General features: G+C 47.5%; 1 protein-coding gene and 2 long non-coding RNA genes across 12 annotated transcripts in view; 1 reads left to right on the top strand and 2 right to left on the bottom strand.

The window, feature by feature from the left end:
- Positions 1-6506, bottom strand: part of LOC135301520 (uncharacterized) — a 29661-nt gene extending 23155 nt beyond the window's left edge. The window contains exon 1 of the long non-coding RNA XR_010363273.1: positions 5603-6506. This is a non-coding gene — a long non-coding RNA (uncharacterized LOC135301520). The remainder of the gene's footprint in view (positions 1-5602) is intronic.
- The window catches only part of LOC135301518 (uncharacterized), a 102325-nt gene extending 94103 nt beyond the window's left edge, over positions 1-8222 (bottom strand). Inside the window, exon 1 of one of the 2 annotated variants that reach the window (XR_010363270.1) lies at positions 8085-8222. This is a non-coding gene — a long non-coding RNA (uncharacterized LOC135301518). Of the gene's footprint in view, positions 1-7900; positions 8011-8084 lie in introns of those variants that run through there. The other variant, XR_010363269.1, reaches the window with a different exon arrangement.
- LOC135301516 (uncharacterized) lies at positions 6771-19586 on the top strand. Of its 9 annotated transcripts, none has more exons than XR_010363247.1 (4): positions 6771-7762; positions 8598-9170; positions 10137-12223; positions 13165-19586. XR_010363247.1 is itself a non-coding variant. In XM_064421679.1 (2 exons), exons 1-2 carry the CDS (start codon positions 7057-7059, stop codon positions 9167-9169), a joined length of 1278 nt encoding a protein of 425 aa, XP_064277749.1. In that variant the 5' UTR covers positions 6775-7056; the 3' UTR covers positions 9170-13152. The 9 variants fall into 9 exon arrangements, 1 of the variants encoding a protein (XP_064277749.1); XR_010363248.1 differs by having other exon boundaries at positions 6775-7762; positions 8598-10339; positions 12174-12223; XR_010363246.1 differs by having other exon boundaries at positions 6775-7762; positions 8598-10339; positions 12090-12223.
- Positions 19587-26741: the final 7155 nt, after the last annotated feature.

The raw sequence follows: 26741 nt of genomic DNA, 5'->3' as shown, positions 1-26741 counted from the left end.
ATAGCAGCACTTCCATTAACAAGGACTGGGAGAACAGAGGTCCCCACTCAAATCCCACTGAAACAGTACAGCTGAGCTCTACCCTGCTTAACTCCTTTTAACCAGCAATACATGAAACCTGAAGTTTCCTGAAAACCAAAAAAAAAAGGCCTTTTCCTAAGTCACAAAAACACAAAGAAAAATAAAATTTCACCCTCCCCAAAAAAACCCCCAATATTATCTTATTATTATTAATAAATAAGAATAAACCAAATAAAACAAACCACAAAAAAAAGGAAAAGAAAAAACCAACCCAAGAACAAACAAAAACCCCACAAAAAATGGACGAATAAAAAGAAAAACCAAACTCAAAACAACAACAAAACAAAACCAAAACAAAGAAAACCCACATCATATAGTTGTGCTATAGTACAGGCTGATCAGAAGAGCAGATACAGTCAGTGCTAGTGAAATTTTGTACATTTAATCACTCCAACCTTATTATTGTCTCATACAGTGTCAACATCAAACAGATTTAAACCAAATTTAAGCGCATTTACGTTCAAAATACTGATTTTTTAGATCAATATTGTTTCAAAACCGCCTGGATTACCAAAGGCAGACAGGGCTAACAATCCAAATGTTAAAGCTGTTTTATGGGAAAGGCGCACAACCCCCTGCCAGAATTAATTGTGGCTCCGGGACAACAACCTCTGGAGAAGCAGCTGATCCCATAGTGCTGGATCCACTGCTTGGCTCCCAGTTTATCCCAACCACCACACCTGAACAGCTGCCCACGGGCAGAGATGAGGAGGAGGAGCAGCCAGGAGATGCTGTGCCTGGAAGAGCGGCTCCAGGAGGAAGGTGGGCTCTTGGAGCTGCCGGGGAAGCGCCAGGGACTCCGTGCAGGGAGCCCACACGGCGCTGCGGGTCTCCTCCGGCAGAGGGCAACGCTGGAAAAACCTGGGAGAGGAGCGGAGTATTCCATGGAAAGGAGGCACCGCGGCACCCGCGGCTCCAGCGCCGCCGAGGCCGCTCCGCCGCCACACGGATCCCCCGTGCACCGCCAAAAATTACACCGACAGAATTCCACCTTCGGAACCCTGCTTCTGTCAGTGGGATCCACGTAATCCCGACCGCTCCAGGGGCCTGGAGCGCTGCCACGGAGGCAGGGAAATTAGGATGTCAGGATCTCGCAAGAGCTACGGATGATCCATCAACAGCCAGCAGATGTTGACAGGCGAACACTGAAGTTAGGCTTAAAAATTAAAAAAAAAAAAAAAAAGGGGGGCGGGGAACGACACCGCAGAATGATACAGCAACTACACCCTGCTCGGGAGCACGAAGAGAGCTTTCGGTTTACAAAACACATGCAGATAATAGCCAGAAATGTCCTTTTCCTCCTCCTGCTGGAAGTAAACACGGCGGCTGGAGGCTCCGTCTCCCTCCCAGGAGGGCTGGCAGCGGCTCACATGAGCTGCTGCGTAGCAAGAAACCTCCCAAGTTCCAATAATCCCAGCACAAGGATCCCCTCCTGCTTCAGACACGTCCCAGCAGCGCCTGATCACCGGTAAACACCCTCCTGTGCTGATGTAAATAAATAATCATCAGCATAAAACCCAGGGAAATGCTTGTTTTCTCCCCGAACCTCGGTTTGATTTTGCCTGGTTTCCTCAGCACGCTGGAATTTATTCAAGGCCAGTACCTGCCTTCATTTTACAACTCTGTTTTTTGCAGAAGCACCTGGAGAAGCTACTACAGCTGTGTTAAAATTCGGCATTACCTGAGCGTAACGCAGGTATTATTCAAAACAGCACATTTTAGGGGAATCCCACACAAAATGCTATTAAATGAACACAAAAATCATCTTGCTTTTCTGAGAATCTGAAAGCTACCGAAAAATATACCCAATGACAACCAAGATGATAAAGAATCAGCCCAAATTCAAGGTATATTTTCCAGAGAGATCCAAACATGCTCCACCTCTAGCAGAGAAGTTCTGTGGATGATGTTCATTAATAATCATTAAAATGATGATAATCATATAATAATATGGTTATTATATTTATATTATTATTTTGCTAATAATCATTACAAAAAACAAGGATTACTTCAGGCTCCGCACTGAAACTGGTACATCTTGGTGTAGCTCACAGGTAAACTGGGGCAGAAATAGCTGAATTTTATAACACCAGAAAATTATGTTTATCAGGTTTCCCTCTCCCCATCTTGTCCACCTCATCTTCCCCCCCCCCCCACCCCAGACAACTAATTGCTGCTTCTGACAATTGGCAAGATGGCACAAATGAAAAACAAAATAAAATAAATAATAATATCATGTCACTATTACTGGCAGGCTGACTTCACAAGTTTTTTGTTTAGACGAGACTACTGTTCAGCACTCTGCACATGTAAGCACACCACGGCTTGGCTGCAAGAGAGCAAGGATTTGAAATATAGGACGGAAAAACCAGGATGGCTGCTTCAGAATTTACCAACTCTGCTGATTTTCTACGTAATTGCACAATTTATGTTCCCTAATAGGACCTGCTCCTTACACAAGACACATTCAGAGGAGTGTTTGTAAAATCAGGGCTTACAAGTGCTGTTATAAATGCCCTCAACCATTTGTTTCTCTATTTCCTTTGCTCATATTTTAGTAAGAAATTTCTATCACAGTAAGAATTGGGGGAAAAAAAAATAAAAACACTTACCATGGGCTCACTAATATTTCAGAATTATGAAAAACTAATTCTCAGGTAACACTACATTGAAATTCAGCCCACTGAGAGAAAGAGTAGGACCACCTCTCCTCATCCAAATTACTTCCCATAAGTCATAAACCACTGTCAAAAGAAGACTTCAATGCCCATATTGACCACAATTACTTGAAACAGGAATATTATTACAATTATTGCCTTTGTTTGTCCTGCCAATTAAATCAGTTTTATGTAAGAAACTTGGATTTTCAGCTTGACTGCTTTATTACCATCATGAATATTTCTGCCACGCAGACGTCACTATTTCAGGCATTTCCAAACTTACGTTTGGGAACAAACACGGGGACATTTAAATTCCTTCCAGAGCTCAAAAAAGTTCACGAAAATTCCTAAATCAGGACCCAGTGCAAGTGTTAAATTCCCAGATCAGGAATCTACGGAAGGATGAAATCTCTGACCTTGGTAAGGGTAAAACTCAGCACAAACAACTCCCATTTCCAGCCTCGCTGTTAGACAACAACACTACGTCTGCTGGCTGAGGTGCAGCATCCTGAGGGACTGGAAAAGGACAGGGGATTTTTCACTGCCATTTGCAAGAAATCCAAAGCCGAAAGAAAAATATTATTTATGCCGAAATTCATGACAAAGAGTTGTAACCCCATTAATTCCATCTCCAGCCATTTAGAAACCCACGAGTCGGGATCCAAAATTATCATCAAACTGACTTGAAAGAACTGCTGAGGAGAGGCTGCCTTTTTTTTTTTAAACTTTGAATTTCAGCATTCCTGTTTGCAAGTGCTCTAACCCTTTATGTGACAGTATTTTCAAGCTCTTATTCTGGTGCTACCAATAATTCCAGGAGCAAGACGTTTACGGAAAAACACCGTGCAAATATGGCACAAACTACAGCCAGTCATGCTATACACGAGGTCAGAAAAACATAACTGTGTTTTTATTTATAAATACAGAAGAAATATAGTAAACATGTGATTACAGCAATTAAAATCTAACTTGGATTAAAGAAATCCTCTTAATTTTAACATAATAACAGACTCACACAGCACAAACAATCGTATTTTTAAAGTAAGTTCACAATTTCCCTTTTTATTAAAACTGACGAAATGTTTTACAACTTCCTACTGCAAAACCAATACAAACACTAGTTTAAATATTTCCTTTTCAGTTGCATTTTGAATACTTAAAAAGACTAAAACATCGACCTTTTTGCCACCGAAACTGACAAGGCATAAGACCCTAATATGACACTTTCTGTGTACCTTAGAGAAAAATTGGGATTTTTTTCTATAAAAAGTGGAGAGAACTGGCACAACACCTATTTTTCATAGCCTTTTTTTTCATTTATGTTGTATTTGTCACCAAAACAGCTCAGTGGAACACAGTGTGCAGCACACATTGTGCCTTGTCATGAGCTGCCAGCAAATCAAGAGAAGGTGAACCAAATTACAAAACAAAAGTATTTTTCCCCCCCTTTCTCACCACCTGACAAGATAAATGATCTCAGTTATATTAAAGAGAAATAGGATAGGGGATCCAAAGGGCTCATTTTACGTTAACTGCATCTCAAAAACAAAAACAGAGAAAGCAATTTCCTGATGCATTAATTCCATGCCAGCACTTCCACGTACATTCTGAATTCCAAGGTGCTGTGCACCTCCAGGTATCCTCACACCTCCAGCACATCCACTGCTCCCCAGCCACTTCTTCTATTAAGGCAGGACTCTTTTCCCCCTCAAAAAAACATAAAGATAACACGGATATGCCAGCACGAACCACCCCGGCTGAATAAACATCTTTCTGTAGGTAACACCGTGTCGAATTACTCCTGTAACCAACACAAAGCACCAGCTCTCTCTCTCTCAGGACATGTGTCACCACCCCATTTCTTTCACCACTACAGTGTCCCTCACTCCTTTCTGGAATTTCTGGTTATTTACAGGCCAGATTTCCTTCCTCACCCACAGCGGTCAATATCTGGAAGTTCTCATCATTTCAGATTGCAAAAAATTGTACTGAAAAAGTCAAGATGGTAGAGAAGCTGAAGAATGTGAAATATCATAAACTATTCCTGATCCTTTTTCCGGACTAGAGCAGCATAAAACTGCAAACCTCATCTTTCTATCCTCCTTCTCATGTTCTGTATTTATAGGGTATTAAATACCTCCTCCTCCGAAGCAAAGACTTGTTTCTAGTGCAACACCAAAGCAGTTTTAAATATCTGTGTATAGTCCTCACCATTACAAAACCCTCTCTTCCTCTTCTCAACCCAGCCTCGTTGATCTGCTGTTATTTAACTCTTGAAGGCTACTTGAGGCTCACCACGTTACTAAAGGTTATGTAACTTTTAAAAATACACTGAATTTTTACATTTTTAAGCCGTACAATAGAAACATACACAACAAAACACACAGCTGATGAGTTTTTTCCCACCCCACCTCCACTTACTCTAAACCAAAACATCTCAGGGATCTAGAATAGTGAATTTCCTTTTTTTTTTCCAGCTTGTCGGCCACAAAATCCAGTGCAGAAAGCAGTATAATGAGCATAAGCCTACAGAAAACACAATGTCCTTTCCTCTGTGGCTTCCCACTGACCCTGAGTTGTCCACTGCCTGCAAAGCCGAAAGCTGCTGATCTAGAACCGAGTATCCTCTTACTGTTTGCTCTGCCACCCGAGAAGTTGCATTAAAACGGCATCACGTTCCTTAACTCCAAACTGACTCGCCTTTCTCCACGTAACCTACTAACAACCCGTGCTCCAGAGCCTTCCACAAAACCCAGGAACAACCACCCAAAAAACCAAAACACCATCAGGTTAAGACGCCTCGTTTTGCCACGGAATCGAACGTGGAGCAAGTCCTTCACACAGAACGCTGCCCAACCCACCTATAAATAGGCTCAAAGCTCCGGGCTCAGGGGACTGAGAGCTCCACACGATCCTTGCAGCGTTCCCCGGCTTCACCTACATAAGGAGCCGTGCCGTAACACTGCCGGGCTGGGCAGACACCGAGCTGCTGCTGTGGCTTACGCAGGAGAGCACGGAGGGAGGGGAAAGAAATAAAAAAAAAAAAAATAGAAAAAAAAAATCACTGGGCATAAACAGCTCTCCTCGGGAGAAAAACACCTCCCTCTCCGGAGGCCAGAGCCAGCCACGGACAGGCTGTCACGGCTCGGCCATGACAGGAAAGCAGCCAGGGACAGGCCCTTCAGAGGAGGTTTAATGGGGCCAGGGCCGAATGGACGCTCATGGGGAGCAAGGGCCTGAGGGCAATGGCAAGAGGGTCCTGGCCACATTCCCTGGGCAAGGGGGATTCAGGCTCCATGGGCAGGGAGCCAGAGTCAGGCCCCTCTGGGCTGGGGGGGCTTCAGGCTCTTCCCAAGCTGGCAGCCAGTCCTGTTCCACATCAGACCCCACAGAGAGGACAACCGCAGACCCCTGTTCCCATCAGACCCTATAGACAGGACAACTGCAGACCCCCCTGTTCCCCATCAGACCCGATGGACAGGAGAGCTGCAGACCCCGCTGTTCCCCATCAGACCCCATGGAGAGAAAAACTGCAGACCCCCCTGTTCCTCATCAGACCCCACAGAGAGGACAACTGCAGACCCTCCTGTTCCTCATCAGACCCCATGGACAGGACAGCTGTAGACCCCCGGGTTCCCATTCAGACTCAGCACAGGAGGGCTCCCAGCCCCCCATTGTCACCCTGTCCGATCCCATAGCAGGACGTCCCCAGGTCCCCATCAGACACTGCCACCCCCAAGGACAGCAGAGCTCCAGAACCCCCGGTCCCCGTCAGACTCCCGAAGACAGCAGAGCTCCAGACACCCGTGATCCACACCAGACCCCCGAGGAGAGCAGAGCTCCAGGTCCCCGTCAGACCCCCGAGGACAGCAGAGCTCCAGACCCCCCACATCCCCGTCAGACCCCTGAGGACAGGAGAACTCCAGACCCCCCACATTCCCGTCAGACCCCCCGGCCCCGGGGGCCACGTGACCGGCCCGAGGCACCGGCACGTGGCCCGGACCGTAACAAACAGGCGGGTGGGCGACGGGGGGCGGCGGAGGGGGGGCCGAGCTGCGCGGCGATTGGTCGGGAGGGCGCGGAGCGCGCCGGGGGGGGGCGTGTCCCCGCCGCGCCGCCCCGGCGATTGGCCGGCGGGGGGGCGCGGTGGGCGTGGCCGCCACCTCCCCCCCCCCCCCCGCTCGCCCCCCGCCCCCTCCCGCCCCGCCGCCTTGGTGCAGTGCTGAGGAGGCGCCAGGCGGGGGCCGCGCGCGCTTTTCCCGCCCTCGGCGGGGCCGCGGGACCCCCCTGAGGGCGCCGCTCCCTCACACCCGCCATGGCGGCACCGCCGTCACCCCCGCACCGCTCGCGGCGCCCGGAGCTGCGCCACTCGGCAACGCGCGGCTGCCAAGTCTTGTCCCCGCACCCCGCTTCGCTCTCAGACCCGGCAGCGCCGCCCGCCGCGAGTGCGCGGAGTGCGGGACCGCTCTGGCGCTCCCCACACGACCAGCGCTTCGGCCCCTCTCCGTGCACGCACCCACCTGTGGGGCGCCCTCGGCCGCCTCCATCATCGCCCCGCTTAAAGCGCTTAAATATCCCCGCGGCGGCACCGCCTGTGTCACGGACCGGGGCTGCGAACGGCAGTGCGGCCCTCCCCGCCTCCCCCCCCCCGGCCCGCCCCGCTCCGCATCTTGTTTTCTCCATACGCACTTGGAAATGCGTATGGAGAAAAGCGGGACCGGGCGGGGGGCGCCGCTGTTATCCCCGCTCTAATCGGGATACCCACGCAACACCGAGGAAAACAACGCGGCGCAGCCCCGTTCTTTCTCCCCCCCCACCACTCCGCGCTGTCACTTGGCTGTGCTTCCCCCATGTCGCGACGCACACACCCCCCCCCCCGCCATGTCGCGACAGCGCCCCGCGCACCTGCCGCGCCGCGTCCCCCCCGCCCCCGACCCGCCGCGTCTTACCGGGGGTGCGGGGAAAGCGACGTTCCGTTCTCCCTCCCCGGGGGAAGCAGCGCGATGCCGGCGCTGCCCCAGGTGCGCGGGGGCTCCGCGGGTGCGGAGCGGAGAGAGCGGCGGGGAGGGGGCGGCAGGAGCCGGGATGGAGCCGGGATGGAGCGAACCTCCCTCCCCCCCAGTTCCCCGTCCGCCCCCCCCCCCGCCGCTTGTGTTTACCTCAAGTTTGAATTTTATCTGCGCAACATGAGCTGGAATGCGGACATGGAGGGCGGGAGGGCGCGCACACGCCCGGCGCTCCGCGGGGACAGCGCGGACACCCCGCGCACACACCCCGCAACCCCTCCGCCCAACACCGCGCCCGCACCCCGCGCCCCCCGCCCCGGTCCCGCCGGTAACTTACCTCCGCCACCGGCTCGCCTCCTTCTCCTCCTCCTTCTCCTCCTCCCCGGGGGAAGGTGCCGCCCGCAGCCCCATCAGCGGGGCGGACACCGCGCTCCCGGCGCGCCGAGACAGGTGCAGCCGGGGCGGGCGGGTCGGGGGGCACCGCCACCTCCCCGACGCCTCCCCGGGCTCCCCCACTGCTTCCCTCCGTCCCTCCCCACGATGTTGTTTCGTTATATCATGTCCATCATGTGACACCCGGAGGCCTCTCTATGGAAACTTAAAGGGGACTTTCACGTCCGCCGCCGCCGGACCCGCCGGTCCCCCCGGGGGGCTGCGAGCCCCGCCGGTGCTCGCTTGCCCTCCCTCCGGTACCTCCCTTCCCTCCCCGGGGGGCTGCGCTCCCTGCTCCTACCGCCCTCTGCTTAAAGCAAGTAGCTGCGCTTGCTTTTTCTGTTATTATTTATTAGGGGTTGGTTTGGTGTTTGGATTTTGGTTTTGTTTGGTTTTTTTTTCCCCTTCTCTTTTGCAGAAAGGAATAAGCGGGGAATAACCGGCCGGGCAGGCACGGTGCGGAAGGATGGACCCCGCTCCTGGAGGCTGCGGGATCCGCTGCTCGTCTACGGCCGCGGCGGGTCTCCGTTGCTGGAAGAGGCAGAAAAACAACAACAACAACAAAAAATCCAAAACAACAAAAAGAAAAATAAAAATAAAATAAGGAGGAAAAACCCCTTGTTTGTGTCGGACCGAGGAGGAGCAGATTCTGCCCGTGCGGGGTCGATGCGGTGGTCGCCACCGCCGCGTTTAACTCCGCCACTCGGTAGCGAAGCGATTCCACCGTCCCGACCCGTCGCACCGCCGGCTCCCGACAGCCGGCTCCGTGCCGAGCTGCTGCGAGGAGCCGCTCCTAGGGATGTGCGCTGGCCGCTGCAACACTACCAGCAAGCAGCCAGCCCTCACAGGAAGGCGAAGGGAAGATGCCGACAATTCGGGCAGCCTCTGGTTCCCCGCGCATCCCGCTGCCCGGCTGCAGCCGCCGGGGGTGCGGGGCCGGCCGGCGGCAGCGCCGCGTTCCTCCGGCTGCTGTTCCGCCTGCGGTGCTGAAGTGGGTTTTATTCCCTGCTCTCCAGCAGCCCCCAGGATTTGGGATCAGGGAGCTGAAGCCCACTCGCTCCGCGGTCCCGCCGCCGGGCTGACAATGCGCAGGGGGCTCTCGGGGTTTTCCCTCTGGGAGGTTCCTGTGGGAGGCCCCCAAATTCTGCTCCCAAACCGGAGGCATCATGTCAGTGCTGGTGATCAAGTGCAAGGCTTTAGAGGCTAGATTGAGAATGGAGACATAGATTTGTTGTTAAAAACTGAAGGAGGAAAAGAAATCCCGCATTCACTCCTTCCTTACAGCTTCCAGCAGCACCTCAGCAGTTGAAAAAAAACACGATCCACAGATGCAGTAAATTTCAAGTTGGGGATTTAATTTCTTCGGTGTCCCACCACGTTTTCTTGAAGGAAGTCATATAAACGACTTTTTTCTAGCTGCTGGGTTGGTGCTGATGGCTGTCAGCCACGGGAGGGGACCAGAGCTGCCCGGCCACCCAGCACAGGCCCAATCCTGCAGTGACAATGGATCATCTTCAGCTCTCCCATTTGTGCTTTGGACTTGAAATTCCTGTTCTCTGCCCCACTCATTTCCAGTGCCCATGCAATGAGCTGTATATCGAGCAGATCAGTGTTTCAGATATCTCTACTATTATTTTTTATTTTTTAATTTTTTTTTAGTTTTGTAAAAATTACTAATGATTTTAGCTGAAAAGAGTTAATGAAGTGAGGAGCAGTTCATCCTCCTTTCCTTAATTCTTCTCAGACTCTTCCCTTCGTCCACCCTCCACACTGTTTATGTTTATCTCTCCTTCCCATCCAGTTTTGGGGGAATTTCCTCTCTGGGCTCCTTTCTGCCTTTTATCCAGACTGTCCCACTGCTGTGGAGCCTAACTAAAATTTCCCTTGCTTCCCATATCTTGGGGCCTCATTCCCCTGCCTCGCTAAGCCTCTTTTTATTCCGCATTCCCTTCTTCAGATCGTGCTTAAAGGAGGAAGAGGCTGGAGCTGGGATTTAAAGTAGTCTTTTAGGAGTACTGCCAGAACTGATCTGTTTTACTCTGCTGCTGCTGCTGTTGATGTTCTGCTGTGTCATGGGAAGAGTTTCCTCTCCACACCAACCCTTGGAAGCGGCACCTCGGGCAGAGCTGCAAACCCCGTCCATGTTTCACAAAGCCCCGGGTAAGGATTGACACTGGAAGGGGAAGGCACTGCTGCCTTCCCGGGCTCTGACCTGCAGAGCTGTGCACGATTTTGGGAGATTTGCAGGAGGCAGAGTGGCGGCAGCAGCGGTGACAGCGCATCATCGCTCAGCTTTATTTCATTTTCTCGAGCCAAGACGCTTTAGGTTACAGCCCAGCAGAAAAGGAAAATGAAGCATTTCTGTCAAAAGAGAGCTATTTCCCAAATTTGCTTTAAATTATTGCAAGATCTTGCACTAAAAAAGAGGAGAGATTCTGTCTCCTCTTAAAAAATGTTGTTAGTTATAAAATCTTTACGATCTTGGCTCTCTCCCCCTCAGCCTGTCTCCTTCAAAAACTTGATTTCAAAAATGTGAAGTTTAAAGATGACTCTTCTGCCTCTCTCTCTGTCCCCTCTCCTAAATTTATGTTCCTTGGAAAGGCCTGAAGAAGCCTGAGGCTGCATCTGCCCATGAATAAACGCCGGCGTGCACATACACGTGCATATCCATGCACACACACAGGATTTAAAGCGTCCCATTGAAGTCCACATATAGGAAAATCCTTGATCATGTGATAGGCTTTAATATCTGCCTTAAAATTAATCCCTAACTGATGGACTCTGTGTGGTGGCAGATCACAGGAGGCTCAGTAGCTGGGGCTACTGAGTTTTTTAAAAAACTGCCAGATAAAATCCCCAGTTTGCTGCTGTATTAATTTGTTTGTTCACAGCAGCTACCTGGGAAATGCTCATCTAGTGAAACAAAGTAAGAAAACTTTATAGGGCTCTGATCTTGTTTTCTGCAGTTAAAAAGAAAGACCTTGTCATGAGGTCAGGACAAGATTTGATGTTATTACACAAGGAAAAGGCTGAAGTTGGCTGCACAGTTCTTCAGGTGCTCTGCTGGAGATAACACTCCTGAATTTTATTGGAGTGTGAGTTTTGAAGATGGTCCTGCTTAATTCTCAGAGTTGTCTTCATTTTTTTTAATTCATTTTTGTTGTTGACACTGAGTTTTCTTGTTTCACTTCTCCTTCCTATTAATTTCACTCTTTAGTTCCCACGTGTTAGAAAGTGCAGTTTCATTTAGACTCTTGAGAGAAGAAAGTCTGATTCCAGAGAGCAATTTGCAGCAATATATTTTCCTTGCCGCTCACACAAAAACATCACTACTCCAACAGATATAGGTATAAACAATGCTGACAGGCCCTCAAAACCAAAATCAGTTTGTGAAATTGAGGCAAATAGCCCAGAGAACCCGAAATATTCTGGTTTCTAAAATGCTGTCTGCTGTCAAAAATGGGGTAAAATAAAGCTTTGTTTATGTGTAGAGCAGAGTGTTTGTTGATCGAGTTTCTAAGGTGATGTAGCAGGAAATGCTGTTCTTGGGGAAAATGACATGAACAAAGCATGAAACCATAATTCAGCAGCTATTTGTCAACTGATAGCAGAAGAAAAAAAAGCATATTTATAAAGTAGTGAGAGGTTTTCACTGAACTTTTTCTCTCCTTTGCTGGCATACATGAAGGCTTCTCACCTGCTCTGCTCCTGGATATAACTACTTGCAAGAGCACAGCTAAATCATTTATCAGAAGGAATGTTTCCATCAAATCCAAATATCTACACTGGCTGCTGTTTCTACGTCATGTCACGGATGAGATTGATGCTCAAGCAAGGTTATAATGTACCTGCATTTTCTCCAGATTGGTGCCAAGCTTGCTGAGTCATTTTCCCTGTTCCCATTCTGCAGCCGGCTGCTTGCTCGCTATTCCCTGTTATTTGTGTGGGTCGTAAGCTCAGCAACAGATGAGAATAAATGCTAATATTTCTTTAGGCTGCCTCCCTAAGGAAATAAAGGTTCTGCTGCGTTGCTTTTCTGTGCAGGTATGTGTCCATCCCCCTCTCCCAAAAGCTTCTGAACCCATTAATGAATTCCAGATGAATTTGGGAGGAAACAGATACTTCAAACTCAGTTATATTTCTGCGAGGTGCACACGGGCAGGAGGGAGAGACTCGGATCAAGAACTGAAGCAGAATTCAGCCCTAACGCCTCCAGGCTGGCATCCACCTTGAATCCACCAATCCACCCCTGGCAGGCAATTAATCTCTGTGAAGTGACTCTGAGCCACAGCGCTGCCCTAGCCTGCCTAGCACAGTTTTCTCTGGCTGGCAAGGGGATATCAGGGAGAAGCAGAGGAGCTGGGCTAACTCAGGGAATGAGCTGTTTTTGAGGCAAAATAATAGAGGAATTTAAGGGGTATCACTGTAAGCAACGGGAAAGTTAATACCTGGGGATGGCTGTACATTGTTTGTGGGAATGATTTAGCTTTTGTGTCAGTCCCAAAACAAACCATGGCAGAGGAGCAGGTCGGGCTGTTCCTAGAGCCAGCACAGCTGTCAGTCTGGTGCCGTGTTGCTCTTGGCACTAAAGCTAAAGGCCAAGATCCCCCACCTGCACCTCTTCCAGACGTGGATGCATTTCCTCTGCAATGCCAGCATCAGGTGAAGAGCAGCCTCAACCACAGGCTTTAGGCTACTGCATCTGACAGCCCCACTCTCCCATCTTCCTTTCTGGCATAGCCTGGCTGCAGCTGAGGCTCAGAATTGGTTTATGTTTGAGAAGATCCGAGCCTGGGGTGTCTCCTCATGAGTGGTGCTGGGTCTCTACCTTGGCTGGAGCCCTCCCGGCAGCCTAACAGAGATGGGAGAGCTCCAGCCCTGCATCCCTACCTCAGGGAATGCTGGTCAGGTTAGGACTGCAGACAGGATCAGATCCATTCCCACCTGAGAGCAAAGGATTAATTTATGTGTCCTTTCTCCACCAGCTGATCTCGCTGGGAGCAGCCACCGGAGGGGGGACACCGCGACGCTGCACGTACCAAACGCGCTCATCTCCATTGCAATTAGTTTGATGCAACAAACAGCTCCAGCATGACAAACTCCAGGCTAAAAAAAGCCAGGACTTCATCTGCATAAACTGGATGCACCAAGTATGTATTGTGTGTCACCTCCCTTATGTCCCACATTTGTTCCTGCAGCAAATGGCATATGCTCCAGCAATACCACGTGGTCCAACCGGACTCCTGGAAATACAGCAGGGATCTGATGCTGGTAGTCCTTGAAATTAAGACATTAGTTGTCATCATGCTTACGGACCTCTTCTGGAAGAAGGTTTTTGCATTTAAATTAAGATTCATTATCCTCTGATGAATAATCTATAAAATTGGAGCCAGCCTCCGCGTCCATGACCAAGTTATTATTTTTGGTTTAGCTCTTAGACACCAGCTGAGACCAGGGGCCTCGTTCTCCTGGCCACTGTGTAGTCACACCCAAGGAGATAACTTCTGCCTTGAAGAGCTTGCAAAGCAGAACAACAAAAGAGTGAGCAATATAACACTCAGGCAGAGCAAACACGGTGACCTTTTGCAAATGTCAAGTTAATACCATGATCTGGAAGTGGAAGGGGCTTATCAGAGGGTGGGTGGGTCAATGAGGATGGGACACACTTCGGGGGGGGGTGGGAATGAGATGAAGGAAAAGACGCAGCAGAAGCTGTGTGGTGTGAGATGCAGAGGAAGCACATGCAGAGCATTCTGTGGTCAATTGGCACATCCAGGGTAAAAACAGGGGGGAAGAGTCTGATGAGCCTGGCCACAGCTCACAGAATAACCAGCTCCCCAAAGTCTGACATCCTGGAGAGGGGAGGTGGAGAGGGCAGGGGTGGACAGAGCAGTTCCTCCTACACGCTGGTTCCGCACAGGCAGCTGGAGGTGTGATAACCCTGTTTTGGGGCTGTTTCTCTCCGTGGCTCAGCCTCCTGCAGCTGTGTTTGCTGCAGCTGAGCCTCGGGACTGGAGTGAGACGTGGTTCAGCTCTAAGCTGCTCTAAGTCCATGGCAGCACATAATTGAATATTAACAGGAACAGCTCTAGGAGCTGCTGGGGCTCAGGAAGTCACAATTCCTTCTCCGCTGCTCCTTCGCCTTCGTGGGAGGTGATTGCTGGAGGCCTTAATGGATGTGAGATATGTTTCCCTCACATTAGCCCCAGTTAGCAAACTGAGGCTTTAACCACATCCTACCCTCTCTGATCATTTCCTCATCCACCTCTTCAGCAGCATGAGAAGTGCAGTAGCTGAGCCACCCCAGCGACCGAGCAGAGAGGTGCAGAGGCTGTAGGAACATTGATTTCACACCTCATCTGCCCAGTGAAGGAAAGGGTCCCACCTTTAAGGAGCATCGAATTTGCCAAGTATACGTTATTGAATTCTTGGTCTCTGTATCATCCTCCTGGAAACAGGAATTATTTAGTTGCTGGATAGGGATCAGCATACAATCATGGCCGTGAGCATCACACAAGATCCATGAAGTGATATTTAAGTTGAAAACCTTTGGTACCATGCCTTTGTTAAATATTCAATATAAAATACAGCAGCAAATTCATAGGCATGAGGGTCTCTCCATACTGCCTGACCAGCTGAACTGACTAGTTGCCCTCTCTAAAAATATAGATGGATATCTTTCCCTCCTCAAATTCATGCTGCACATCTATACTGAGAAGTTCAGTCCAGTCATGCTACTTTTATGGCGGAAGTAAGTGCTTTGCAAGAAGAAAGATGCCCACAGAAACCCATCCCTGCCATCTGATCATTCAGAACTTGGTGCTAGTCTAAGAAGGAAGAAGGCAACATGTTCAGAGTTCCAGAAAATTCCCAAAGACCCTGAGGGCTATGCTGCACATCAGTCAAAATCTAAAGTTCTTCTTCTTGTCTTTCTAGTCTCTTTTCTTTTTTTTCCCCCTCTCTTTTTTCTCACTTTAAAATTCACAATATCCTTGATGTATCATTTTCCTTCAGGTCTACCAGCACTTGTTCATTACATAATTGCTTTCTTAAAAAAAAAATGTTCCTATATCTCCTTTTTTTTTTTTTTTCATTAGTTGAAGTACAATGGACTCTACCATGAGACTGCTCCTGGTTTTGTTTGATTTCTCTTTCCCTTTATCACTACCCAGAGACATCCAGCAGATTGTTTCATAATCTTCTTAGAGTTCAGAGAAAGTATATTTCTTCCAGATAGGAATATAGCCTGCGAACGTCCTCCTCCTTTTTCCTCACCACCTGCTCCTCTTGAACAACACTTCTGGCAAACTTTATCCATGTATTATTCCTTTATTCACAAATTTGATGTTCCTTTTTAGGGAAAAGTGAGGAGCACACTGTTTCCCTGACATGCAATGTGTGTTTTTGCACGGCTGCTTTGCCTTCCAGCACGCTCCCGATTTTTTGGAGCCCTCGGGAGCGAGGACCTCAACACCACATTCATCCCTGGCAGCCACACGCTGTCTGTGGGAGGTCTGCAGAGAAGGAGGCTCTTCATTCTGCTTGTGGTGCATTAGGGAAGAGAATTGGTGGAGCTCTGCAGTGCACAGGAGGAAGGATTGCTTTTGTTATTGGTCAGGGAAGCTCTGTGCTGCCTTTGGTATCGCTGGCTTCCTGCTGACGTTGGATAATTAATTAACACCAACGGAGTGTTTGAAGCTCTGCTAAAGTGCAAACACAGGATTTGCGTCGATATTTCACATTCTGGCCAGGCATGGGGAAGATGGAAGCACTGTTATGCCTTGAGGAGACAGTCATGGAACAGGGGAGATGGAGAAAGATCACGAATTCTCCTCGGTGCCTTGAGCAGCATCCAAACATCTCTGAGAGAAGCTACTCAACATCCAGGGAGGAATTCTTACAAACCGATTTAGAAATTTTAATTCACATAAATTTGCTTTGAATTAGAAAGCTTTTGGGTTTAATTTGTGGGGTTTTCTTCTTTCCCAGAAATCCAGTAACAACAATCTTTGCCAATTTATTTCTGTGGGACCCAGAACAACTGTCAATAACCTTTTTATAAGTCTCTGCTGCCTTAGAAGGCAGTTTTCATCTTCTCACACGTTTTCTTCCCTTCTGGAAAAAGCAAAGAAGATCCTCCAATTTTTTTGAACCACGTATAATTCTCACTGCTTTCTCCAGCCCCTGTATAATTTGTCTATGGCATTCTTCTACCTTCTCCTAGCACAGCATCCAAACCCACACCTGGTATTTCCTTGTTAGAGTGGAATCATTGCTTCTAATGTTTTACTCTTGTTCAAATGCCCCAGAATAAGATTTGCCTTATTTTGCAACAGCTGTGTCCTCTCCAGTGCCTCTTTCACAGCTCTTTTTTCCATTGAATGCCTGCTTGACCAGAGTTTTGCCACTTTGCATTGACAAATTTTGTTACTTTTTACTTTACTGAACGAAATCTGGTTGATTTTATACTGTTACTCTGATTTCCCAGCCACATTTTGGAACACATCCTCTGGAGTATTTATATAATCTTTATTTTGTCATCCAAATAACTAATGAAAATATTAGAATCAGGTCCAGGAGCAAACCCTGAGGGAGCCCTTTTGGAAAACCTTCTAAATCCAAAGGAAAGGAATTAGTGATTCTTGTGTGAATACATTCATTTTCTGTTAAGTATGTCTTAAGATGATTTGACAGAGATCATAGTTCCTGGTCAGCTTATGGAAATGTCATGTGAAATGGTGTTAAAAACCCTGCTTCTTTCAAAATGCGTGACATATGCTCCATCTTCCTTATTCTACAACACAATTGTTGGGTTCAAAGATGGAATCTGGATGGTTTTAGCATCACTCCTCTATGACAAATCCAGTCTGACTGACTGTATGTTTTTCTATTGTCAGTCAAATGCTCACAAAGAGATCGTTGCACAGTTTATTGTATTACAGTTTCTGCATTACACGCTGAACTGGCTGCTGTGTAATCCCCCAAGTCCTGCTTCCCCTTCTTTAAAGGCAGGCACTGTGTTTGCCCTTCTCCCCTCCTCTGGGATCTCCTCCCTTCTCTCCTGGATAATTGCTAATGAGTCAGATTGCTCTGGCCAGTGCCTGAAGTGCTCTAGGGAGAACTTCATCCAGTCCTGCTGACTTGAATTTGCCTAACTTCTCTGAATGATTTTAGTGGTGTTTATTTGCTCGTTTGGATTGTCCTACTCTCTGCAGTAAAAGTGGTCCTGATAAATACCAGCTCATAGTCTTTTTTTAAAATATTTTATTTCTCTCCATAGCTAAAGCATAAAAACTAATGAATGCTCCAGTCTTTTCTCTATTGTTATTTCTGTTCTCTCATTTTCCATTAATTCAGTTATGTATAATTTCCATTGCCTTCCTGCTATTTCAATACCTTTGCAGAGCACCCTTTTATCACCCTCTATATCCCTTCCTAATTGAAACTCATTTTGCCCCTGGTCTTTCTCATTTTAGTCCTCCACAGTCACACTATTCTTTTACAGACAAAATTTTCCTGGTCTTGTTTCCCACCTTTGTACAGCTTGATGTTCATCCTCCCTTTTCTGCTTCCCTCACTCCTTCCTTTCCTTGGAGGAAGATGTTCCATCATTTTCTTATCTCTCTCAACTTAATTAACCCCCACCTTCCTGTCCTCAGCAATCTCCTCCCTGTTTGTCAGTCCAGTCCCAGAGAGCTCCAATGTCCCACAGGAACTTTGCTCCATCCTTTGCACTTCTGTTGCCTCCAAACACAGTTTCACACCCTCCTGCTGGGCTTGCAAGGCAGTTTTTGTACAGAACTTTGCAGAGCACCCTTGGCTCGTTTGCCACATAGGACACCATTATTCATTTCACTCCATTATTGCAGATCTAATTAATAATGAGTTTGTCTCTTAGACCCATGCTCACCTCTGCAATATGCCAGTCTTTGCCCTGTCTTTTTTTTCCATCCAGAAGGATTGGAAAAGGACATTTCCCATCCCCTCATCTCTTTCCCTCTTCTTCCCAGGGCATGCATTTAGAGCTAGGAGGCTTCATTAAAACCCTTTTTAGGGTGGTGGATGAGGATGATGCTCCTGCAAGCCCTACAGAGATCACCTGCCTGCTGAAGTTCCCCTCTGCAGCTCAGTGTGAGAACAAGCTGGCTTTTAGGAAAGGCAATTAAGGGGTCTGAGTGTACCATTCATTGAAGCATCCCTTTACCCTTTCAGATTTTATAGTGTCCAACACAGAGATGGCTTTCTTTTTTTTCCCCACCAAAAATTGTGCTGCTATCTTTTAATAAATCAGACAACAAACCCAGGCCTATATGAGATGTATTAAATTAAATCCCCAGCTCTCTGGGTCACTCTTCTTCATAAAATGATTACATCTCTCAACAAGGAAGAACACAAACCTGCAAGGTCACAGAGACCTGCAGTTCCACGTAGATCCACCTGCCCCTTCTTTCTCATTAACTGCACACAGCTGACTCTTGCTCAAGGCTTTCCTTAGGCTCTCCAGGCTCATGGGCACTCTCCACCGAGCAGGTCCAAGGGCTGAGGCAGCATTTAGGCTGGGTGAATATATCTGCCCACTTCTATTTTGGCAGAGAGCACTAAACAAACAGCTCTCAGAGGGGTACTGGTGAAGCTGGGCATTTCTCCACACTGGAGGCAGCCCTGGGCTCACAGAGAGCACTTGGTGGGACCCAGAAGAGTAGAGGTTATTGAGATAAAAAGGCTTATTGCTGTCATTACCTGTCTATGAGAGATTATTGAAAAGACAACACCAGATTTTGTTTGAAGTTGTACAGTGATAGGACAAGAGAAAATCAACGTAAGTGGCAGAAAATGATGTTAAAACTAGATATTAGGAGGGGAGAAAAAATGCAACTAAAGTAGTTAACAACTAGAACAGGAGTCCAGAGAGCTTTTAGGATCTCAATCCTCCCCTTTCCCAGGGAAAGGCTCTGGGAAATCTGATGGAAGGGCGTGAGAGAGGAGCCTGGAGATCCCTGAAGGTCTTTCCCTCCCCAAATCTCTGTGATGCTGAAATCCTGTATGGGTGGGTCTGGGGCAGTCCTATTGCTGTCCTGCTCATTCCAGCTGATTGCCAAGAAAATTACTGTCCCAGTGTGTTGGTTCTGTTTTGCATAAATTTGTAAGGATAGTCTGTGCAGTATCCAAAGACTGTATAATAGGAAAATCCCAGGTAATTACAAATTCATTGGTTTAAACCTGATCCCAAACAGCATCAAAGAAAATCTGATATAGGCTGTGATTAGTAATGAATTAAAGGATGCTAACCTGATTGATATGCCTGAGCAGTTTTATGGAAAGTCTGTCATGTCAAACAAATGAATGTTTTTTTAATGAGAATGTAAGTTTGGTTAATAAAGATAAGCCTGTTATAAATTACTTAGATTTCTGCAAGTTATTGAACAGTTCCTGAACACAGTCCCAATTAAAGGAAAATGGTACAAAACCTAATCTGGGATACTAAATGGATTAAAAACTATTTCAGCAAGAGATCTTATAATGCAATTTGAAATTCAATTAGACTAGAGATATTGAAGTCTTCCATTTATTTATTTTGGACCCTGGGTTGTTCAGAGTCTTTGGGATTGACCCAGAGGAAATGATAATAATCATCACTGATAAACTTGAAGATGACGTGGAAGTTCCAGACTCACGGCAGGAGAAAGCCAAGGAAATAAGGTGAATTTAAATACAACAGAGTGCAGTGTCACTGTTGTTAAATGTGTGGATTGTGTTGGCAAGAAGACAACAGCCCAGAGTGTGGGAACAACAAAACAGCCCAAATAATCCAGTAAATGGGAACATGCTGAGAAAATTTTGCAGTACCCCAACTCAACTAACAGCAACCAAAGTTTTTTTTTTCTCCCAAGCAAAAGACTCCAGGATGTTCTTGAAGATGAAGAAGAGATTGATTTGCCACACAGGATAGCATTCAAAGAGCTGTTGCCAGGAGGTCCATTCACCACCATGCAGGGATTTATATCAAGGCAGGGGGAGGATATTGCTGTTACCCACCTCCTTTGCACCTTGCAGGCTCTTGGGACACCACGACCCTGATCCAGGGTGCCAGCCAGCAGCTCCAGAAGGGAGCAAACCTCCACAGCATGCTGCAGATTTCTCCTCATCCTCCCCCTTCCTCACTCACCAGCACTGGGCACCAACTGGTTTGTTGGTACAAGAGAGGCTGCAGCCTCCTTCAGCTGTCACATCCTGAACCCCTGCCAGGTTTGTGTTGCAAGAACTGATGCCAGTGTTTTTAACCCAGAGTGTATTTGGCCCCTAGTGTTCTCCATGACATAGAATAAACATTAGGGAGGAGATTCAGGCTTCAATGAGAAATGCTTTCCCATGATACGTTTTCATTTTGGCATGCACATTGCTTATGATGAAAGGATCCTAAAATAATTGTATTAGATGAACCGTCTGTTCTTCTTGCTTTGAGGCCAGTACAGCATGACATTTCAGAGATAAAATGTTGTGGAACAGCCTCTGACTTGCAGCCCAATGGAACTTTTCCGAAGCCATCCTTCTCTTTCTTTTTATTTGCTTGAGGTTTATAACCTGAAAACGTCAAGCTTGCATCACACTGTTGCCAAAAGATCGTCCTGTGCATTAGCTAAATCTTAAATTATCACCAAATTAAATTTTTTTCTTCAGAAGTCTGATTCACAAGCAGTCAGCTCCCCTGTGGAAAAAACTCCACCCTTCCAATTCAAAGGAATTCCAGGATTCACAAGAAGTACTAGGTTTCCAAGAGGAGACTATCTGTCCTCAGAAGAACTTATTTCTGCCTGCAAGTTCAAGTGAGTCTACGGGACCTTAAATCAAAGGAGCCCAGTGCCAGGTCAGTTGCTGAGTAACTGATCCTGATCGTCACATTTTGACCAGCTGGATGAATGACAGCAACAATTTCTTGGGATTGCGTCTGGACTCTTCTGCATTTTCTTTCCTGCAATTAACTCATGACTGCAGCCTTAACGAGGGGAAATTATTTTGAGTTGCAGATAGGCGGGTTTGTGCCACGTCCTTTGCACAAAGGTATGTAATGATAAAACCTCTGACTCATTATGTGCATTGCTGAGATTATTGCAATTACAGGAAAGTGAGGGGAGCCCCTTGCCAAATGCTTTGAGAGCCACAGGTGAAAAGCACTAGATGAAAGCCACATCATTCATGCTGGGCCAGATCCTGCCTGGCTCCTTTGGGAAGTGCTCTGCAGCTGGAAACCAAAGGGAGAAAGGTTCAGCGGGTGCTTGCTGCCCTTTTATAGAATAGTTTGGATTGGAAGGAACTATAAAGATCACCCAGTTCCAACCCCCTGCCATGGGCAGGGACGCTTTCCACTATGCCAGGTTGCTCCAAGCCCTGTCCAGCCTGACCTTGAACATTTCCAGGGATGGGGCAGCCCCAACCTGTTACAAACTCTGCTTTGTGGAGAGAGGTGGGATCCCATCACGCTGTTCTTGCTGGATGGACATGGTGCTCCTTGAAGGAATTCAAGGCTGTCTCTCTACCCTCACCAGGCCACTCAACAGCAGCCCTGGGGGACACAAGCTGTCCCCAACACGTGCTGTGGCCTTTGATGCACCTGAGAGAAATCTCCCCTGCATGTCTGCAGCTCTTTGGCTGTAGACAGTGACCACACAGGGCACAAGCTGAGCCTTCACCAGCACAAATATTTCTGTCACACTCACTTGGGATAGTTGCTTCATAGCTGAGATTTTTGAAAATTACTGAGGACAGTGATAAATGGAGGATGCTGGAAGTCTCAGCCTAAAACATGACAACTCCTGGCTCTAGGAGCTTGGGACTGGCACTCCTGCCTGCACCTTAGAGAGAAAATGGGACAAGCCGAGCAAGGCATTTTTGTTGGATCATTTATTTATTGTTCTGTGCAAAGCACAGGGTGTAACTATCACCAGTCATTTTTGGCTATTGAGCTAGCACCAGACATCACTGTGTTACTATTAGAGCAAAACATATTAGCTCATCATGAATTTACTTTTAGCCACGGTGACTGCACGGCTTTCCTGTTTTTGCGCAATGCTGCAGGACGTGAGACAGATCCCACAGTCACAAATTCCTCCTGGGTGGAGACTTGCTTGTTGCAAACAGCCCCGTGGGTGTGGGGGCATTGCAGGAGCTTGTCTGTGGGACTGCTTGGAGCTTGGTCTGATCCAACAGTGACATCTACACCAGGATCAGGGCACAGGGACAAGCGTTGCCCACGTTGTTAATTTTTTGTTTAACTGGTCTAGTTTTGGCCAAGGCTAATGAATGCTCTCCTAGATCAAGAGTCTGAGCTCTTCTGCTGGGCAGTTGGAGTATGAGGTCCCTGTTCTGGAGGGTGAAAGAGCTTATCCTGGTGGTCAGATGCTGCCAGGTGGACTCAGGGCCAGAGGAGACAGCCAGTATTGCTGATATTCCTCTGCTCCTTCATAGCAGAGTACACCATGACCCAGGTGTGCTCCAGGCCTTTGGTTTGTCACAGACTTTTAATGCAATTAACACATGTTTTTCCTAATTGCTTTAATACTTCATAGCTAATTTTCCCCAGAATATGTGGAAGTGCATGAAATAGTCCTAAAAAGCTCTTGCTCTTCAGTTCATCCGATTTTTCCAGCATCTCTTTCTGCCCTCATATGACTTCTCCAGATAAACACTTCAGAGAGAGGTGCTAGGAAATACTCAGTAACTGGGGTTGTCCCAAAGCAGAGCACTTGGCAGCAAAGCCAGCACATACAAACCATGGCTGGGACACTGCCCTGGGCACTTGTCTGCTCATTCTTGGGGATTGTTGATGTAGTTTGCATGAGAACATCCAAAAATGTCCTCTAAGAACCAGGAACAGGCATTACAGGTGTATATTCTGAACTGGTCTTTATATCTGTCAATCTCCTGCAGGGGATGAGGCTTGGCCTGGGATGTTTTAAAAGGGAGAGTAGCAGTGCCTATACTGAGAAAACAGCTCTGTGGTTCCTGGGCCTTCTTTGTGTGTCCAGAGCAGGGTGACAGAGCTGGGGAAGGGGCTGGAGCCCCAGGAGCAGCTGAGGGAGCTGGGAAGGGGCTGAGCCTGGAGCAAAGGAGGCTCAGGGGGGACCTTGTGGCTCTGCACAGGTCCCTGACAGGAGGGGACAGCCGGGGGGGTCGGGCTCTGCTCCCAGGGAACAGGTACAGAACAAGGAAATAGCATCAAGTTGTACCATGGGAAACTTAGGTTGAATATTAGGAAAAATTTGATCATTAAAAGGGTGGTCAATCATTGGAACAATCTGCTCAGTGAAGTGGTGAAGTCACCATCCCTGAAGGGATTTAGAAGAGGTGTGGATGTGGCAGCTGGGGACATGGATTAGTGATGGGTTTGGCAGGGCTGGGTTACTGCTTGGACTGGATGACCTCAAAGGTGTTTTCCAACCTCAATGATTCTGTGATTCTATGCCCATGTCCTGAGTCTGTATCCAAGAAAGACCAATGTGCACCAGCCTCTCCTGAGTGCCAAGGACATCCAAGCCCCCAGGAGAGCACCAGGTCCATGCCACAAACCCTGGAGCAAGAGGACCAGGGCAGCACAGGGAGCCCCCTGAGGCAGCACCCATGGGACCCTACCCATGCTCTCCCACCTGGCTCTCCCTGGGATGGTTCCTTGCTCTTTAAGCCACCAATCACAGAATCCCAGAAGGGTTTTGGGTGGGAAGGGACATTCCAGACCATCCCTTTCCACCCCCTGCCATGGGCAGGGACACTTCCACTGTCCCAGGTTGCTCCAAACCCCATCCAGCCTGGCCTTGGACCCTTCTGTGGGGAAGGAGCTACTCAGCCCTGCAGGTCTTTCCTGACCCATCCTGGAAGTGATGGGGCTGTGCAGCCTCACTGGGGATATTACACACACTTATCTTCTGTTGACACTTCAGTTTTTGTTAATTTTGGGTAAACAGGCTCCCTCCAGCAGAATAAGCTGTCTTTTGCATTATACTGACTTTTTGCTGCTATAATATAAAAAGCACATGGGCTTCTGCTGACGCAGTTATTCCAGCAAAATGTTTAAGTATGAGTTTAGCCTAATTCTTTGACAATATTCCCAGATTTATTACATGCAATGAGCAAGCACAGAACAAGTATTTCACTGACAACCTCTGAATTGGAAACAGACACAGAGAAATCATTTCTCTTCTCTGCAACATCCTAATTGCCCCTTTTACTCTCTGATGGTCTGAAAGATTGCCAGTTTCCTTCCAGGTTTCCTTGCTCTGTCTCATGCATTAAAAAAATCTGATTTTTTTCCTAATGCCCTTCCTTGTTTGCAGTTTGATTCTCCCTTAGTCTTTTCAGTATCTAGATGGTACCAGACTTTCCAAGGTTTAAAGCTCACAATTTCAATATATTTTAAGTGATTTTAACATCACATTTCTTTCCATATGTATCTGTGGATATTTAATGCGATTTTTCTGCCATGCTACTGATTTTTTAGTACTATCAAGTTGTACATTTTAATAAATACTAAAATAGCTGAAAGACAGTCCACTTGCAAGATGAAAATCAACTGCAATTTTAATGTTACGTAATATAGCTTTATGGGGAAAAAATCTCGTAGAACTGGGTAAGGAAAGAAAGCAGTGGGAGTCAATAGAAATGTAACTCAGTTTATAGAAGTTATTTTAAAATCTGCAGAGTTAAACAGAGAATAATTTAATTTTTACAGAGTTTTTAATAACCTCTAAAATTCTATTGCACTGATTTAATATCAGCTAAGAGCTCGACAGAAAGGTGTAATTTCCTGCTAAATTCTATAGGATCTTAACATAGGTTTGTAACCTAAAAATAATGTTATGCCCAAGAGAGCATCGTCTCTAGCAGGAGACTGCCTCCCCCCAGCTGAATCTCTCTCCAAGATGTTTTAGCTCCAGAACCCTTTGCTTGCATTTTTTTTTCTGATATTTCATCTCTACACTGTTGGGAGGAAAAGAAGAAAGAGGTTGCCTATTTCTTGTCTTCTTAATAAACTCAACATCTTCTCCTCTTTGCCCAAATCTCTGCTTTTGGAAGCTCCATATCATGTCATAAATGCTAAACTTGTTTGAACAAACAGGGATTTATTTACGGCGCTGAAAGAACTTTTTGTGCTCCCTGCCTCATTTGCAACATTATTCCCGATTGATTTCTGCCGTACCTATTATTGACTTGCCAGCAATATTCCAGAGTAAGGTTGGGTCTATGTCAGAAAAATTTGTTGCCTCACACTGAGCCTTTTTCAGCATCGTTTACTCAATATTGTTCCTCTACCCAGCTGCTGCTCCAATAAACCAAAACAGCTCGCTGTTGTCTGAAATGAAGAATAATTGGAAACACCATGCCTGCTTCTTTCAGCACAAGTAACAATTCGGCCATTTAGGGCTCCTCTAACTCTCCTGAGCACCAAACAACTCAAACCTTGGCTTCCTGCTAGTCAGGAGTGTTCAAACTCACAAACTCCTGGCAGTGTTTTCCTCCACGCCGCGTGAAGACGGAGCAGTCAGGGTAAAGCCACACAAGGGATCTGAATCACCACATGAGAAAGCTGATGGGCAGAGCTGCAGCAACTTACCTGAGCACTTCCCAGCCCAGGGCTCCCCTGGCACGTGGGAAGTAAGGAAGCCTTGAAGATGTTCTCCAGGAAAAAGCTGCAGTGGGTCTGCTGGCGAGCTCTTTGGGGTTCCCTTTGGTTGCTTGGGTTCATGCAGGTCCCTTGTGATCCTCCTGGGCTCGCAGTCTGAGAATGCAGAAAACCACCCATGTTTCACCTGGGATATTGAAGCTCTCAGAGGACTGGATGTGGGACCTTGGAGGACACACAGGATACCAGAGGTGAGGCTGGGACAGATCCCACCAGGGCTGGATGGCAGCTCCAGGTACTCGAGTCCATCCCCAGAGGGAAAACTCCAGAACCTCACTGGGTGATTACACTGAGCTGTAGGGAGTCCTTTGCCTGAGACAGCAAAGGGGATGTAGAGCCAGCACAAAGCACACCAGTGTTGTCTCCTTCCCAGCAGCTGGCTCTGACTCATCCTTGGCTTCCCATCCTACCCATGACTTGTATCTGCAGGGTGATGCACCTGTGATGTCACCTTCTTCCTGGCTTTGACCCCCCCATGACACATCCCGTGGCAAAAGTGTCTCCCACACTTCTGCCTCTCTGAACTTCCAGCCCTCTCCCGTTGTCTTGGGATCACAGGGATGCTGTATCAGGAGCTCTTTTGCTTAGGAAAACAAATTTCAGTTTTTAAACACAAATATCTCCTGGCTTTTCAGGAAGACGTGGGCATGACACACTGAGGAGGAACTGGCTCACCCTTGCTCATCCAATGGAGAAGACGTAGGACACCCCACCATCCTTTGATCTTTTCAGTCAAAGGTTGGACTCGATGGTCTTGGAGGTCTTTTCCAACCTTATGATTCTATGATTCTGTGTCTTGAAGGGATTTTCAACCACCACCAGTTTCACAGGGGAGCCAAACCATCTGGGAATGATTCTTTCCTACAGAGTCCATCTCAGCCCTTTGGCAAT

This window comes from Passer domesticus, chromosome 5 (assembly GCF_036417665.1).
Source record: "Passer domesticus isolate bPasDom1 chromosome 5, bPasDom1.hap1, whole genome shotgun sequence".
Lineage (NCBI taxonomy): Eukaryota > Metazoa > Chordata > Aves > Passeriformes > Passeridae > Passer > Passer domesticus.
This window is presented reverse-complemented; position numbering and strand designations above follow the sequence as displayed.